General features: G+C 41.7%; 1 protein-coding gene and 1 long non-coding RNA gene across 2 annotated transcripts in view; both read right to left on the bottom strand.

Moving 5' to 3' along the window:
- The window catches only part of LOC118405031, a 21,896-nt gene extending 16,236 nt beyond the window's left edge, over positions 1-5,660 (bottom strand). The window contains exons 1-6 of the mRNA XM_035804431.1: positions 5,627-5,660; positions 3,188-3,455; positions 1,716-1,891; positions 1,196-1,334; positions 621-705; positions 74-149 (exon numbers count right to left, since the gene is read on the bottom strand). Coding sequence (XP_035660324.1) covers positions 74-149; positions 621-705; positions 1,196-1,334; positions 1,716-1,891; positions 3,188-3,455; positions 5,627-5,660 — 778 coding nt within the window. The remainder of the gene's footprint in view (positions 1-73; positions 150-620; positions 706-1,195; positions 1,335-1,715; positions 1,892-3,187; positions 3,456-5,626) is intronic.
- Positions 5,661-6,928: 1,268 nt separating this feature from the next.
- LOC118404759 lies at positions 6,929-10,798 on the bottom strand. Its single transcript, XR_004829802.1, has 3 exons — positions 10,464-10,798; positions 10,176-10,299; positions 6,929-7,248 (listed from the first exon to the last, which is right to left on the bottom strand). It is a non-coding gene; the product is annotated as an uncharacterized LOC118404759 (long non-coding RNA).
- Positions 10,799-17,835: the final 7,037 nt, after the last annotated feature.

Genomic DNA, 17,835 nt, shown 5'->3' with positions numbered 1-17,835 from the left:
ACCTGTATCATATACATTCCAATAGGTAATGTCTTTGGTGGAATAAAGAGATGAATGACGTCTGTAGGGACACTGTTGAGCAGAAACTCGTCCATTGTTTGGTCTGGATTTTCCTCATCATAGCCTCTCGCTGTCCAGGCAACCCGCACCTGAAGGAGTGGTACAATACAATATCGAAGTGTACTAATTAATCATCTAGAATGATGCTTTCTTCATCAATGCCCGTTTGATTAATGACTTCCTTTACAAGAAAATGATCCCTCTTTAAGTAACATACAGGTCAATTAGAGATGACAGACTCCATCTTTACCCATGGCATTTGTGACCCTTCCAGTCCCATAGACAAAAGTAGCATTGTATCACAGAAATAACACTTGTCGTGAAGTAACAAAGAGGTTCATTCTAAGTGCGCATGTGCATCGAAATGCATTGTGGGTAACATGTCAAAGGTGAAGGCCCATAAATTGTAAACAGTTCTTGTCTCCACGATTAAGACATGTTTGTTTTTGTCTCAGGGACCTCTACCTTTGACATGTTACCCACAACGCACTTCGCTGCGCATGCGTACTTAGCATTGTGAACATCATCATTTACGTACGTCACTATCTATTCGTGCCTACCTCATAGTCCTCCGCACACTCAAACTGCAGATCGCCGTGGAGCGTCACGTTACCGGTGCGATGTACGGAGAGGGGGTTGTCTGGACTGATAGAAACAAATAGAGTCAGATGGAACAAGGGTAGCCATTGGGAGGGCCAATATTCACCTTGTCCTTCGTCTTCATAAGAAAAAAGAAAGAACAAGAAAGGAAGAAAGAAAGAAAGAAAAAGAAAGAAATAATTAAAAAGAGAGAAAGAAAGACAGAAAGGCAGAAAGAAAGAGAAAAGTAAGAAAGGCAAAAGGAAGAAGGAACTTCAAGAAAGAAGTAAAGGAAATGGAAATGGAAAAAGGAATGGAAGAGAGGAAGAAAGACAAGAAAGAGGCAGAAAGAAAAGAGAAAGGTAGGACAGAAAGAAGCAAGAAAGAAGAAAAGAAGAGAGAAAGAAAAAGAAACAACAAAGAAAGGGGAGAAAATAAAGGAAGAAAGAGGATAGGATACATACATACAACAATAGAAACGTAAGTTGTACAGATTCATAGATAGGTAGATTGATTGATTGATTCGATAAATAAAGCACACAGAACCAAAACATACGTTCGAAGTCCTTCGTGAATGTCAGCGATGACATAACAGCTTTGTCCGCCAGGAGGCGCTGATTGTACAGCGGTGTCACTGATGACGCAGCCCGTGTTCAGGGTGTGGCAGGACAAACCCTCAGGGTCACCTGTATTCTCTATAGGAAACGGAACATTTTTTATGCAACAAATGCTTTCGTTAGAAGGAAACGTTTAATCTGTACTGTCTGATATGCAATTTTTAGAGTAATAATCGCAAAAGCCGGAAATTCTGCTGCAGTACCAATGCTGACCGCTAGGAGGCTAAAACCTAAACTTGACCTTCATCTTTTCAGACCAACCAATATAACAGATGTCCTCACAATCCATCAAATATGTGATAACACCAGGCCTAGAAAATCACTCACACACACACACACACACACACACACACACACACACACACACACACAAACAATGCCTCAATTTTTTCATGGCTACTACAACATAATTGTTATATCTCTTCCTACATGAGGACGAAATTTGAATGGAAAATGTACCTATTCCGTAGAATGACACTTCTGCAAGAACTGGCCTTGTTCCTGTTTGGGTGTCCACTAAGAGATACAGGTACCGCCCAACACAGTTGAGTTCGAAATGTTGTGGGTTGGTGGTACCGGGTACCACCGCGTCCGTACTAAAGACCTCCTCCCAAGCAAAGGGCCATACCGAAGAACTTCAATGGGGAAAGGAATATAAGACATGGTCAGACAAGCATTTGATTATTCTTTTGTATTATTATCATATCACATGTGTTATTTTTTTGTTTATCATTGACTGTTATTTGTACTGTTTAGTATAGAGGAGGAGGGCTTAGTATAAGCCGATTACGGTTTCCCAATCCTCCTGCACCTGTACTGTTTTATGTATTCTTTTTTTGTATTGATTCATGTATTTTGTGCGAACAAATAAACAAAAACAAACAAACAAACAAACATACGCATGTGTCATAGAAGCCATGACTGCAACATACTATAACTATCAACATGGCGGACGATAAATACGTCACAGTCACGTGAGTGCAATCATAACTGTAATCTGCCAATATGGCGGACGTTCCGTTACGTCACAGTCACGTGGCTGCAAAAGCCACCAACATGACAAAAGCTAAATCGCGTCAAAGTCACGTGACTGCAAACACACCATGACCCACCAAAATGGAGAATGCTACATACGTTATAGTCACGTGACCGCACCATCATCATCTCAAGCTATTACATAGACTAATGACTCGTGATTGCAAACATACTAGTAGGGGTGCTATATAAGTCACAGCCACATGACTTCATACAAGTACATCCTATCATATAAATCCTCCAACATGGCGGACCCTCATTTTCATCACAGTCACGTGACTTCAAACATAACAACAACAGTTACGGGCAGATACCGATCATTCAATATACAGCCTCCTAACCAATGTTGTACAGAAAATAGGAGAAAGCAACAACTTTCTGACGTTTAATACTGGAACACAAAAAATGTCAAAAATGCTCTCGCCGAAACTTCCGGTCTTGGCCAAAACGACCTTGAGACCTGTTAACCGCACAACTACCCAGTTGGGAAACCCCTGTGCTAGGACAAAAAAGTTCCAAATTTAATTCCCCTGATGACCACAAAAACTCAGCTTTTATGCCATAAAACCCTTCCTTGTCACATCCATCTCAAAACTGCTAGAATTTCTATCCATTTGACCAGGAAAAAAGCTTGAAGTTTTAGACCAAAACCTAAGCTTCGAACCACCATCAATTTTTGAGGGTCTGCATGGGGCTCCTGACAATGCTTTACGCGCTAAATTCGGGCTTTACGTGAAATGCACTGGCTACGCTTTACGGCAAATTTTTCCACCCTTGCTACGAATTACGTAAAACAAAATAGCTTCCCGACGAATTACGGGAAATTAAAAGGCCCGCCTACGCCTTACGGAAAAGAGCATGCATTTTCATGGCGGATGGCTAGCGGATCTCCTTACCTTTTCAAAATGACGTTGACGACGTCACGGACGGGATCCCCCGTATTGGTGACGGCGAGCCGCTGAATGGTGAAGCTCGTCTGTAGGTCGAGGATGAACCAGTGTTGGTACCCGGGTGGTTGGTGCCGGGGCTCCCAGTAGGTGAAGGGATCGTTATCGAACACTCTCCGGGCGTAGTACTCGGTGTAGTAACAGTACCAGCCACTGCAGTACGAACTACTGCTTTCGAACAAGATCCAGGTGTCAGGTATATCCAACCAACGTGATGCTGGTGAGAGAAAAATAACCAATAAATCCTATATTTTCACAATTATCAAGAAGCGAGAATAAGCAGAAAATTAGATGATGATGCTGATGATTCATTTTGCACATTTGGCTACAGCATGATATCAGCGCGCTCATTAATTTTCCCCTGATTTCAGAAAAATATTTTCCCTCTTCAGGGATGGTCAGCTAGACCAAAATGGGCAAACATGTTGCGTTGTAGCCTAATGATTATACTTTAAGTCTTGTAGAAGTGACACTAGAAATGTAGCCATGACTAAAGTTGCAGAAGTCAAACTTGTTGGATAGTTTTAAAAGTGCAACCAATATGGAAGCCATGAATGAAGTTGCCAACGTGGCAAGTGATACCAGTGTACCACACAAAGTATCACTTTTACTACACTAGTTCACTTCTTTGATACAGGAATGAATACCCTGTTGATTGTGATGCCATGTTTTGTACTACAAATCTTGTTACGACGTTTATGGTGTATATTTAAAAAAAAATAGCCATCTTGTTTTTTTACCCATCTTCTTTTTTTGCGCCAACTCATTATTTTTGCATTCTGCATAGTATGTCATACATAAGATTTATTTGCTGTGGCCTTTCATAAAAGCCATCACAAAGGAAATTAAAGAAAGCAAGAAAACATGTGTGTGTGTTTGGGGGGGGGGGGTGTATGTGGCTTGTACACGCCCTTCCCCCGTCAAAATTTGCAAACCATAATACATACAAATTTAACAACTCATAAAGTAATAAAGATTGAATAGATATGAAGATTATAGATTAAACAATGATAAGATCCAGTGCAAGATACCGATTAACAAAATGATAACTTAGGGACGAATGGGAACAGTTCTATTTCTGTCGTTCCTGGCCAGGCTGTGTCCTTGGGAAAGGCACTTAACAGATCTCCAAGCAGATCCTACAGTGGCATAAGATAGTACCAAACTGGGCAAGGAGTTTAGTCAGCCAAGAGGTGTCCATTTGCTATGTATGCCCCGGTAGCGAAACACAATCTTCTGCCGGCTTTTGATACTATCTTATGCTACCGCAGGATCTGTTTGTAGTTTACTTAACACGAGTCTCCTAGCTTCACCCATGTATGATGTGAAATAGGTTTATGTCTTCGGCCTTGGAGGTAAAATGTAGTAGAACAAATGGTTTGTGTTCCTTCTTCCAGTACCGGCGTTCAATAGACACATTGGATGATAACAACCAGCTGTCCCTCCGGCCTCAAAAAAGCTATGGTACTGCATTTAGTGCTGGTTAACATTTATTCGTGGGGTAGCCTTTCTCCGTTGTTTTTGAAAAGTGTATTCATGGATATCAAGTCGACCCACAATGGCTTCAAATTGTTACCTATTCTTTCTGCGCAGTGATTGACTCATCCATATGAAGCTATGGGGTGGTGCCTGGAGTCGCGCGAAGATGTGATACATATAACATTCCCCAGACTGAGTGGGTGGGTGGGTGGGCGGGCGAAAAAGAAAACTGCGCTCCATCGTGCCTACCTCTTTTCCCTTGTCCCTCTCCTTCTATCCCATGTTCACGTCTTCGACGGATTCCAGGCTGTGCGGATGAGTCCGTCAAACTGCATGTGAATAGTCTATCCTGCCTTTATATGGGATTGGGTCTTCGCCTAATATAGGCATCGCCAATCACAGCGCAGGAAAGATAGTTACCTATTCTTTCTGCGCAGTGATTGACTCATCCATATGAAGCTATGGGGTGGTGCCTTCCGTCGCGCCTCTTCTTTTTAGTATCATTACCTGAGTTGCGTAGCATCCAAGCTTCTTGGTGCGTGTGTGGGTTCTAGGAGACCAACCGCTGACTCCACGCTAATAGGGAACGCGTGCGGTGTATACTCAAGGACGACAGTGGACGCATAGTCAAACATACTCAACATAGTCTATTGACAACTTCTTATGGAACCGTTCCATGATGGTAAACAACCAGCACCACACAGTGCGTGACATAACCACTAGCGGACTCTACCACTTATATGGGTGGTGGTCCAGACCTACCATAACAATCACTATACAATATTGGCGCTACTATTCTTCCTTCTTACATATGCATACCTCCTACTATTCCTAATCTCATCCGAACTTTCCTTCACTCCATCGTTCTTAAATATCCATACCTCCTACTATCCCCAATCTCATCTTAACCTTCCTTGACTCTATCGTTCTCTCCCACTCTCATCCTTACTTCTCCCACTCTCATCCGCCAAGTTCTTCCCACCATCATTCTCTATTCCTTTCTACCCCAACCTCCATTCATTATTCTTTTATTCGTGTCCTGCTTATCGGAAGTGAATCAACTACAATAAAACTAATGTGCAGTCTAATACTTTTTATTTCTTGCATCGCCGGCGGTCCTCTTCTAAAAACTACCAGAAGTGTCCTCTGTCAGATGTTGCAAACTCCAAACATACTTCCAACCCCATAAATAGAATAGACACGGTACGTAACAATGGTCTATTATCGCAGCAGATGTAACTTTCGTATAACGGATCTCTCCAAATTCGACGTACACAAATGGCCCAGACATATTGCAAGAATAAATACCCAATATAATCCCATTTCTCCCTATCAGAACTCGGGTATAAACAAAAAAAAAATGTCGACATTCGATTTCAAATATTTGTTTCAACTGCCGTTTAGCAAACCAAGCTACGTCACATACATTGGGATAATTGTATCTAAACAAAAAATCTGTATTAAAGTGTTAGAGTCCTCCTCACTACTGTTCTAGCTTTTCACTGATAACAACCTCTCTGGAAAATCCACTAACCCTTGAATTGATACATATTTGACTAAACCAGTTTTGGCCAATGCCGTTTTGCGCTGGGTAGCCAACCCTATATTACTAGGTCTAGCTTGGAAAGCATATGTGATAAATTGAAGACATTTTATTTTATGTGCAGCAAAACCTTAATGTCTTCTATAAATAAGCCTTAATCCTATGTGTGCCAATAAAGGCTGACAGTTAGAAAGTAAGCAGTGACCTTTTAATACTGGCTATATTAACCTGAAACTTTTATAGCGTCATCTTTGGACTCATTACAGCTAAACATGTCAGATCTACCTACGAAGCGAAATTAGACTTTTGCCTAAATGTTTCAATAAAACGACAAAATAACTGCTGCCTTTTAACTTTCGTGCCTCGTCAAGTTATCAACAAATTACTACCCAAGATACACGAACCTGTATTTATCCATGGCACTTTATATTAAACATGCTCCTTTTCAAATTACTTATAAACCATAAGCGCTGGAACGTACTACCAAGTAAAGAAAATGGAGACAGACGAAAACAGCAAACCGATTTAATAACTAGTTGTTTCTCAACATTACAACGAAAAACATGTCACTTCCTGGACAACTTCTGACGTTGATGTGTTCTAATTAAAAACAAGCAAATACAGTGGTCATCCCTACAGTGAACTCTAAGACTGTATAGATGTTGTTGTTTTTTTACGAAGAAAGCGTTTAACAGACGCCCTCTAACATATTCTGTTACTTTAAGGCAAAATGGAAGTTCAGGTCACAATTCGAACGTACGAGAGAGTAAAAAATTCTGGGGCTGTTGTCTCTCTGTTTCTGAATTTTAAGTCTGGTTTTAAACTTCTTGATCCCTTTGCTTGGCCACCATCCCTGCCTGTACGCCGTCCTCCCATATGGTTTGTTGCGTGTACTTCTCAGCTGGCTGGTGGGTCTAAGTTGCTGAACTTGAGGTGGTATTTTCAGACGTCCTCGCATCACACCCACGCGCGTTGTACTGAATGCTTCCTGTAACATATTTATCATATTGCATGTCCTTCGGGATGAAGCTATCCTTTCTCTTGAAAACCTGTACCACCTAACGAATACGTCGTTGGTTACGAATGTTCTACGACAATGTTGCTCTGTGTCTTGTACTTCAAAGAAAACGTACGTGTACCAAGAATCATAGCGATACAATAGCGTGTTGAAAAACGAACGAATGATACTCGTAATTAGTTCAAACTCCTTGCAGTTATACGTATATAAGTGCCAACTTTTAATCTTGTGCTGTCCGTCCTAAAACTATCCACGACGTACTATTCTCTACATTGCACATCGTAATCTTCACAATTGTCGGCCTCGACTTCAGTGCTTCTGTAGATATTTTCTCAATCGCGTTAAAAACTGCTTGCCGTTCTCGTTATCTACACGGGGTCCATCAACAATCTGCAATGCCACAAATCTCACCAAAGTATCGGACAGTCTCGGTATGTACCATCACGAAGTTAACCAAAACCTGTCGTAGTCAGCCAGCCAAACTGTACTATTCTCATTTCCTACATGTGGCTGCCCTGTCGCACGACCAACTATATCAGCCTAGAGTTGTCCCTCGACTTGTCAAGTAACAAACCGAACGAAAACCAAGTCCTGTTATCAGCCTGAAGCTGTCCAATAACTGATAGTACGGCTCCATATCACACAAAAATTGTCCTTCAGTCTTAAACTCCACCTGTGGTTGTCCCACAACTTGTCGCATAACAAACAAAATAAAAAACTGTCCGCCCATGTTACCTACCTAGGCTTGTCTAAACAACCTGTCGTGCGACCAACCACTAACACCTGGGTAACAAATTTGTAACAACGTATCGTGCGATAACAGAAAACTGTCTAACAGTCTCTTTACTTCTCTAGTCCAAAAACTTTTCAACAGTCTTGCTGCTTACCTGGGGTTACTCAACAATCTGTCGTACAACAACACACAAAACTATCTAACAGCCTTTTTAATTCTCTGAGGTTGTCTAACAACCTGTCACACGACAACAACAAACAAAAATGTCCAACAGTTTTGCTGCTTACCTGGGGTTGCTAAACAATCTATCGTACGACAACCCACAAAACTGTCTAACAGCCTTTTTACTTCTCTGGGGTTGTCTAACAACCTGTCGCACGACAACAACAAACAAAAATGTCCAACAGTCTTGTTGGTTTCCTGGAGTTGCTAAACAATCTGTCGTACTACAGCACAGCGTCACAAAACTGTCGAGCAGCCTTTTTACTTCTCTGGGGTTGTCTAACCAACCTGTCGCACGACAACAACAAACAAAACTGTCCAACAGTCTTATTACCTACCCGGGGTTGTCCAACAACCTGTCATACGACAACAGCAAACAAAAAACTGTCGTACACTGTTGTTACTCTACCTGGCGTTGTCTCACTGCCTGTCGCACGACAACAAACCAAACTGTCCAACAGTCCTGTTACCTGCCTGGTGCTGTCCCACAGCCTGTCGCACGACAACAAACCAAACTGTCCAACAGTCTTGTTACTTGCCTGGTGCTGTCCCACAGCCTGTCGTACATCAACCAACCAAACTGTCCAACAGTCTTGTTACCTGGTTGGTGCTATCCCACAACCTGCCGTACATCAACAAACCAAACTGTTCAACAGCCTTGTTACCTGCCTAGTGCTGTCCCACAGCCTATCGTACATCAACGAACCAAACTGTCCAACAGTCCTGTTACTTGCCTGGTGCCGTCCCACAGCCTATCGTACATCAACGAACCAAACTGTCCAACAGTCCTGTTACTTGCCTGGTGCTGTCCCACAGCTTGTCGTACATCAACGAACCAAACTGCCCAACAGTCCTGTTACTTGCCTGGTGCTGTCCCACAGCTTGTCGTACATCAACGAACCAAACTGCCCAACAGTCCTGTTACTTGCCTGGTGTTGTCCCACAACCTGTCGTACATCAACAAACAAACTGTCCGACAGTCCTGTTACCTGCCTGGTGCCGTCCCACAGCCTGTCGTACATCAACAAACAAAACTGTCCAACAGTCTTGTTACCTGCCTGGTGCTGTCCCACAGCCTGTCGTACGTCAACAAACAAAACTGTCCAACAGTCTTGTTATCTGCCTGGTGCTGTCCCACAGCCTGTCGTACATCAACAAACAAAACTGTCCAACAGTCCTGTTACTTGCCTGGTGCTGTCCCACAGCCTGTCGTATATATCAACAAACCAAACTGTCCAACAGTCCTGTTACTTGCCTGGTGCCGTCCCACAGCCTGTCGTACATCAACAAATCAAACTGTCCAACAGTCTTGTTACTTGCCTGGTGTTGTCCCACAACCTGTCGTACATCAACAAACAAAACTGTCCAACAGTCCTGTTACCTGCCTGGTGCTATCCCACAACCCGTCGTCCATCCACAAACAAAACTATCCAATAGTCTTGTTACTTACCTGGGGTTGTCCAACAACCTGTCGCATGACAACTACAAACAAAACTGTCCAACAGTCTTGTTACTTACCTGGGGTTGTCCAACAACCTGTCGCATGACAACTACAAACAAAACTGTCCAACAGTCTTGTTACTTACCTGGGGTTGTCCAACAACCTGTCGCATGACAACAACAACAAAACTTTCCAGCAGTCTTGTTATCTCTCTGGGGCTGTTTACAGCATGTCGTACGACAACAGCAAACAAAAACTGTCCAACAGTTCAATTGTCCAACAAATTATTGCATGACACCAACCAGACAAAAAAACTGCAAACACTTTTTTTTTCTACCTAGGGTTGTCCAAGAACCTGTCAAGCGAGAAACCCAACAAAAAGCAAATCGGCTCATAAAAAAACAAAAATCAAATCACCTGAAATCTCGCTACAAACTCGAGGTTGTCTGCCGACCAGACGAGCAACAAGATAACAACCTCTAGCTGAGATATAGGACACACCTTAGGAAAACTGCCGCAGTGGTTGACAGCTGTCCGAGCGTCTTGAGGCCTGGTCCCTCAGCTTTTCGGGTTGCTGAATGCTGGCTGGTCCACTAAATGCAATGCCCAGAATCGCCGAACCTAACTTCAAAATTAAACAAAGCAAATATACAGAAAAAAAAAACAAAGGAAAATACGTAAAATAAAGCAATACGTTTGACTCCTTCCACAACAACAACAACAAACGTGATAGGCAGACAAAAAACTATACCAAATACTGTCTAAAGCCTTTCAAAGAACGTAACTCACCCATAGAGCTACCAGTGATAAGTTGAAGCCTCCGACTCTTTCTTGATAAAAAAAAGGTCGGGCTCTGCTCCGAGCGTGCGGAAACTGGAACAACGTTGTACCGCTTCACAAAGGCTCCTATGGCGAAAAGACGGGGTAAACGGCAGCCCTAGCGGTGGCTCAGCTGTATCAACATACCTAACTCAAATGAGACAACACAAAATTAATTATACCAAGCCTATTTTACCAAATAGAATCACTCACACCTGCGCACGCGAAACATGTGCGATGCGCAAACATATGCAAATTACGAGTCGCTAAACGAAATGAACGACAGAATAGTTGCTGACCAACAAAACACACCATAATCATACAAAAGGGGAAAACAGGAAAATAAAATCATGAAGGAACAAGAAAGAAAACAACCGAGGGATCCACTAGAAAAACAGCCAACGTAGGAAGACAAATCAAAATGGAAAATTCCACAAGACGCCAAAAATGGCGGCGAGCTCAAAACCTTGCGTACCTGCTTGGCTTGTAAATCCTACGCCCGTAGGGAACTACTCTATCTTCTCTGTTGTCGGCAAGTTTCCCTACCCGTTCCCAGAAGGTCGTAGATATCGCAGACTTGTCCTGTTGAGTCTCACTGTCAAAAACAGTGTTACTGGTGCTCTGCTATGGAACGTCCAGCTCATTCACAAGGCTGCTGCGTCAGTCATGCTGGGGTCGGCCGTGCCGGCGGTGTGACTTGCCTTCTCCGTCGACGTTCTGCCAGACAGTACTGCATATACCTGTGATGTCTAACAAACGCCCAAAATAAGCGTCTATTCTCGCAGTGAGGCATGCTTTCCTCCATAACCCATACACAATGCCCGGCACGCCAGTGTCTGCGAGAAGAACGGACCTCAGCATGACAAAGAGCGATACACGTGCAAAACGCAGACAACTCACATTCGTCCCTACGCAGCAACAACTTCTCGCAGTTTCACAAAGCAAAATAAAATACGAAATCTTCATGACACTAAAAGGGCAATCTTCGAATTCTATACTCCCTGTAAACGCAAACGAGGTAAATACTCGGTCTCTCTTCTACACCCCGAAAACCTGCTGGCGGTCTTTCTGTGGATCTTCTGTGTTTCCGTAGCCATGGCGTCGACGAACCGGCTGTGGGGAGGAGTCCGTCAAACTGCATGTGAATAGTCTATCCTGCCTTTATATGGGATTGGGTCTTCGCCTAATATAGGCATCGCCAATCACAGCGCAGGAAAGATAGCACTATTATCAATACAGAAAAATATTTTAATATTCAAAAATAGAATTCATTTGACACCATCATCTGTCGAGTTGATATCCCTAAATGCCCCTAAATAACCTATACAACGGGTATAGGTTACCCCACGGATAAAGGCGAACTAGCGTTACCTTTATTCTTCTTTAAAAACAACAACAAGGCAAACAGATATACGTTATCCCCTATCTATACCCATTACTTACAAATACAATGAATGCATTGCTCCTCTCTTGCGTGAAATTGGTACTCAAATTGTTTACCCGAGTGTTGCAGTTTACTGTACTGCCTTTGTAAGGTTACTACTATACGTAATCACTTTGATGATAACTTGGTTTGTAGACAGTCATTCATACAATATATTAGTAACACAAAAGAAACTTGAAAGGCCGACATTTGCTCATGAGCAAATACAGCGTATTTCATTCCACCATGACCCCTGCGTATACACAGACCGCAATGACGGACCTGAAAATGTTTTTTTATACATATATCCTGTGTCTGTCTACAATCTATTTTCTATACTGTACTATTATTCTACAATATCTTTCTGTATGCTTATTTCTTACTTATCATAGATTATGATAAATTTCATTAACCCCCTTCAAAACATCAATGGTCTAGCCCACAAATCACGTGACAATTTAACTAACCAGCTCCAACAGCTCCAACCAGCTCCAGGTTTGGAAATTCGCGAATTGGTTGGCAAGCGTTGTCTCATTTATTTCTTCTAGTTGCTGATTGGCTTAGCGTCATTTATTTCTTCTAGTTGCTGATTGGCTTAGCGTCTAATTGATTTATACTTAGCCTTTCCGCTGGCCACCTGGACGAGCCAGGTGCATGGTGTCAACGACCTCTAGAACGTTTTATCATATATGGTGAACACTAGAACGCTGTGGGGCGTTGAAAATGGCCGTAGAACCTCCAAAGAAATATTCCGAGTACAATATTTCTCTCCATACCATACCATACCATACCATACCATACCATACCATACCATACCATACCATACCATACCATACCATACCATACCTACGGTATGGTGGAGTGAAACAATAGGAACTTGATTTAATTTGCATATTCAGTATGTGCGAAATCGCTATTCAAAATACTCAACAGAGCATTATGAACATTTCTACGAACTTAGGTGTGGTTGCCACGGTGACGTGATGTCATTGACTTGCTGCTACGTGGACTTTATTACAACAGTAGGCCACACTGAGTTGTTTGTATAGATGACATCAGTGCACGCATAATGTTTGCCCATTTACACCAAAAAAAACATTTGCGATTAACGTTGCATACTGTAAATCGTACTTGTAATACCCCTGTCACATTTGGCGAAAATCAATCGGACGACGATTCTGCGGCAATCGCCCGAGCCTCGATTATGATAGTAGCTTTATTGCACAACAATTGTACAAGGTACAAAGTATGGCTTATATGTGACAGGGACGGTTTTCAGGTGAAAAATACGCGCAACCCTCTGTCGATCTTAAATATGGCCGATCTTCCATCGATACGCCTGAAGATCGTGGATAATATGACAGGGGTATAAAGAAACTACAATGGGGGCAAATATATGCTCTAAATTACACAGAGACCATAAAACCTAGCTAGACTAACGAAAAGCACAACGTTGTCAATGCCGGTAGCAATATAGGATTAAAGTACCAATGCTTTAGATACGTTGGTTAGGCCACAGCAAGTAAATTTTATGCATGGCATTCTCTGTAGACTCCAAAATTAATGAGAGAGGGCGAAAAGGTAGAAAAAACAAGATATATAGATTTAGATTTTTAAAATAAGTAACATAATATTGTAATGGGATTGAAACGACAAAACATGGTATCACAGCAAACAATTTCTTTTAAATATTTCCATTCAAGAAGTACACAAAGTGACACCTTACCAAGTTAGTAAATACAGTCATGTTGACCACATTGATGACACTTTTACTATATTGAACTAGTTTCACTTCAACAGCTACTGTAATGGCTACATGTTTCTAAATGGTGTCACTCATATAGTACAATCAAGCCTACCACACGATAGAAAATGCATTCCTTATCTCTGAAATTCGTTGAACACCGCAGTGCCACACCGGTGCCCCATGTGCAGTGAAATATCGCCTTAACTGGCATACATAAATCTATACGTGTCTATTCTTCCTGCACATAAGACATAGACATAAATGTTATACAGCTACATGTGGTATTTACAGAGTGCGACTAAATTACTGATGATTACTAACCCTTGCATTGTCTGAAGTTGCCGTCCTGTGAGCATGCGCAGACTGTGCATGTCTCCCCGGTACCCATAAGTCCATCCTGACAGGAACACACGTCATCAAGAGGCGGTTGGCAGGGAGAACAGTTCACGTAGTAAACCGTCAATGCAGCTAGGCACAACGCTGCAGTAGGGAAATCAATGACATAGAAGACAATCAGAGATGGCAGACTTTACTGCCTTATACCCCTGTCACATTTGGCGAAAATCGATCTGACGACGATTCTGTGGCAATCGCCCGAGCCTCGCTTATGATAACAACTTTATTGCACAACAATTGTACAAGGTACAAAGTAAGGCTTATATGTGACAGGGACGGTTTTCAGGTGAAAATACGCGCAACCCTCTGTCGATCTTAAATATGGCCGATCTTCTATCGATACGCCCGAAGATCGTGGATAATGTGACAGGGGTATAACTAATACTGTTTTGTGTTTCAGACTAATATACCGGGAATGGGGATGTACGACTAGTCCGCATTGAGTATATTGAGAATTGTAGTAACATTAACATACACGCACAAGCAGGTGCACACACACACATTAACATACACACACAAACACACAAGAGAGATACATTAAACAGTGAGCAGAGGCAGATGATCATTTAACAGAGCACTTTGGACTAATGCTTTTGACTAGTTACAGCTTATTAAAGGCACACATCTTATATTTTGAGATCTTGAGATCTTTTGAGACAATCGTGGGATTTTTCGAGATAATCTTGAGATTTTTTGAAACAGTCTTGAGATTTTTCACAGCAATCTTAAAATATTTCAGAAAGTCTTAAGACTTTGAGAAATGATCTCAAGACTTTTTCCATACATATCAAGACATGGAACTTTTTGGTGGATTTATGGGTGTTGATGTTAGACACACGCATGAATACACACGTATAAATGCTCACAGACTCTCTCTCTCTCTCTCTCTCACGTGTCTCTCTCACACACACACACACACACACACATACAAACACACACAGACACACACACACATACATACATACATACAACCATACACACACAGACATATCCTCGTAGAGGAACTCATAAAATTTTCAACATAACGATATGTCATAGTGAGCATATCATTGATTTTTCCCACATTTAAGACACTTAACCAATACAAGCTTTATACATACAAAATATGAGATGATCAATGGTTTTTGCATGTGTGGTATCCAATGATAATGTATGTTATTAAAATGAATGGCCGAGGAAACATATGACACCTCACTGCAATTTACGATATACGCAATAATATTATATTACGAGATACGCTGTCATTTGCCAAATAGTCACTGACGAAAGATAGTCGATGCTATCTGAAACGTCTGGCAGTTAGTTGCTTGTCAATGAGTTACTGCTACCATATCTAGTTGTTTGAGTAACTGCTAGTTGGCATATCTTATTGTCTGGATGTCTAACCTTCATCGAAGTGCTGTTATTTGTATTTCTTTATGATATGACTCTATCAGAACGAAATTATGAATGCTACATGCTTAAATATACCAACGAGAATAAAATTGCAATTATTAATTTTGCTTACCTGCTACAAACTTCACGAAAGCCCCCATGCTGTCAGTACTCGTGAAGACTGAACTATCAACTAGTGGGCAAGAAAAATGTTTTGAAGATGTTCACAGAGCCAAACGTAAGATGCAATTTTGCGTAATTGCTTCTGACGTCTATGACACCATTGTCCTTTTATAATTTCCACTTCACACTTCGCCAACAGATAGCGTGTTCATAGAAGTAGACGTAAAATGCAATCTCGCAAATTGCCCTCTCTGTCTCTCTCTCTGTATGGGACGTGCAACGTGGAACAGTTCAAGGGAGGGGTTCCTCAAAGAGAGCGACAATACCCTGCCATGAACTGAACTGAACGGTATATACGTACTGCCCTTGTAATTACTAGTTTGCACGTATGTTAGTGTGCCTAGACTTCTCCATAGACTGACGTCCTAGACCTTATTATGTTCCTGATAGAGAAAACATATTGTTTTTTCTCTGGTTTGTTCTTTCTTTTTTGATGTATGAAGACGATACAAAAATAAGCAAGACCATACCTTAGTTAAATTGCACACCAAACGATATATAAACCAAATTCTACCCGGGTCTTCTTCTGTCTAAAAACAGCTGTTGTGTTCTTCTTTCTTCTTCTGTTTTATCTTCTTCCATCTCGAGGGTTCATTGGAATTAGCCATTCAATACTTGTCAATGTTCGTAGACTTGTCCTAATTTTCGTTGAAATAGCAATATTACATCTATAATGTTATATCACAAAAATGCACACGGATAAACTGATTTTGTCAATATAGTGAGGGAGTTCACATTAGCAAACGTTATCTGCGATTTTGACTGAATTCCTCTCTGACTGGATAGCTTTGAGGGCATCGTCCGCTTATCATTACCATTTCACAAGTCACCAGAAAATTCTAGTATCTCGTGACAAATGAAGAATTACTCGGTGAGCGTCAAAACATGTTTTGAAGATGCTCACAGAAGTAAACGCAAGCTGGCGTCTCTCTGGCTGGGCGCATTGAAGCATGTCTCACTTATAATTGCCATTTCTCACGTCCGTGGCAAACAAATTCTTGTAGCTCAGAAAGACTACATAGATATGAAGCTATAAGCTGGTTCACGCTGCCTTTGACCTCCATTTTCCCAACCCCACAAGAAATATCATTACAATCCATCCATCATGCGGTTCTTACGCTATATTGACCACGAATAGTGGGAAACTCACAGACACACACACGCACGCACACACACACACACACACACAGAGGGAGGGAGAGAGAGAGAGAGAGAGAGAGAGAGAGAGAGAGAGAAAGAGAGAGACACACACACACATACACACACACACACGCCAAACATAATATCTCTATTTTTCATGGAGGAAAATTACGCTTGACTCGGTGATTTTGGAGTTCACTGCATCCATGGCCTTTTTGTCGTTGACAGTTTTGCGTTGCCAACAGAGACAATATGACAACCAATCCCAAGGGATGAAAATCAATCATTACAACGTTGTATGTTATGAATGTGATGGCTTAAAAGTGTGTACTGTTGGAACATTAGCCTCCATAGCAGACTCTCTGAGCCTTTATAATAAGCCTTTCCCGTCCCTTTATGAGCCCCAAAGAAGACGGGAGCCTGCTATGGAGGCTATAGAAGATTAGGAAAAAGAAAAGGATATCGAAGCGTGCATTTTCATTTTCAACAGTTGAAAATAAAATCATCACGTGGTACATTCACCATGTTTGTCAGTTGCATGACGTGTACATATCGCACGCCCTGGAAATCGAATGGCGTTGTTGTGAACAGTGTTGTGATATCTGATTGTTTACTTTGTCTGTGGTATGGCATGGACCAGTGGACATACAATTGTATCCATTGTCAGTTGCATGACATATACGTGACATATCGCACGCCCTGGAAACCGAAACACGTTGTAATGAACATTATCTGATTGTTTACTTTGTCTGTGGTATGACATGGACCATTGGGCATACGATTGTATCCATTGTCAGTTGCATGACATGTAAGTGACATATCGCACGCCCTGGAAACCGAATGACGTTGTTATGAACGATGTTGTGATATCTGATTGTTTACTTTGTCTGTGGTATGATACGAACCAGAGGACATACGATTGTATCCATCGTTAGTTGTATGGCATATATGTGACATATCGCACGCCCTGGAAACCGAATGACGTTGTTATGAACGATATCTGATTGTTCACTTTGTCTGTGGTATGACATGGACCATTGGGCATACGATTGTACCCATTGCCAGTTGCATAACATATA

Source organism: Branchiostoma floridae, chromosome 17 (genome assembly GCF_000003815.2).
Source record: "Branchiostoma floridae strain S238N-H82 chromosome 17, Bfl_VNyyK, whole genome shotgun sequence".
NCBI classification, from domain to species: domain Eukaryota; kingdom Metazoa; phylum Chordata; class Leptocardii; order Amphioxiformes; family Branchiostomatidae; genus Branchiostoma; species Branchiostoma floridae.
This window is presented reverse-complemented; position numbering and strand designations above follow the sequence as displayed.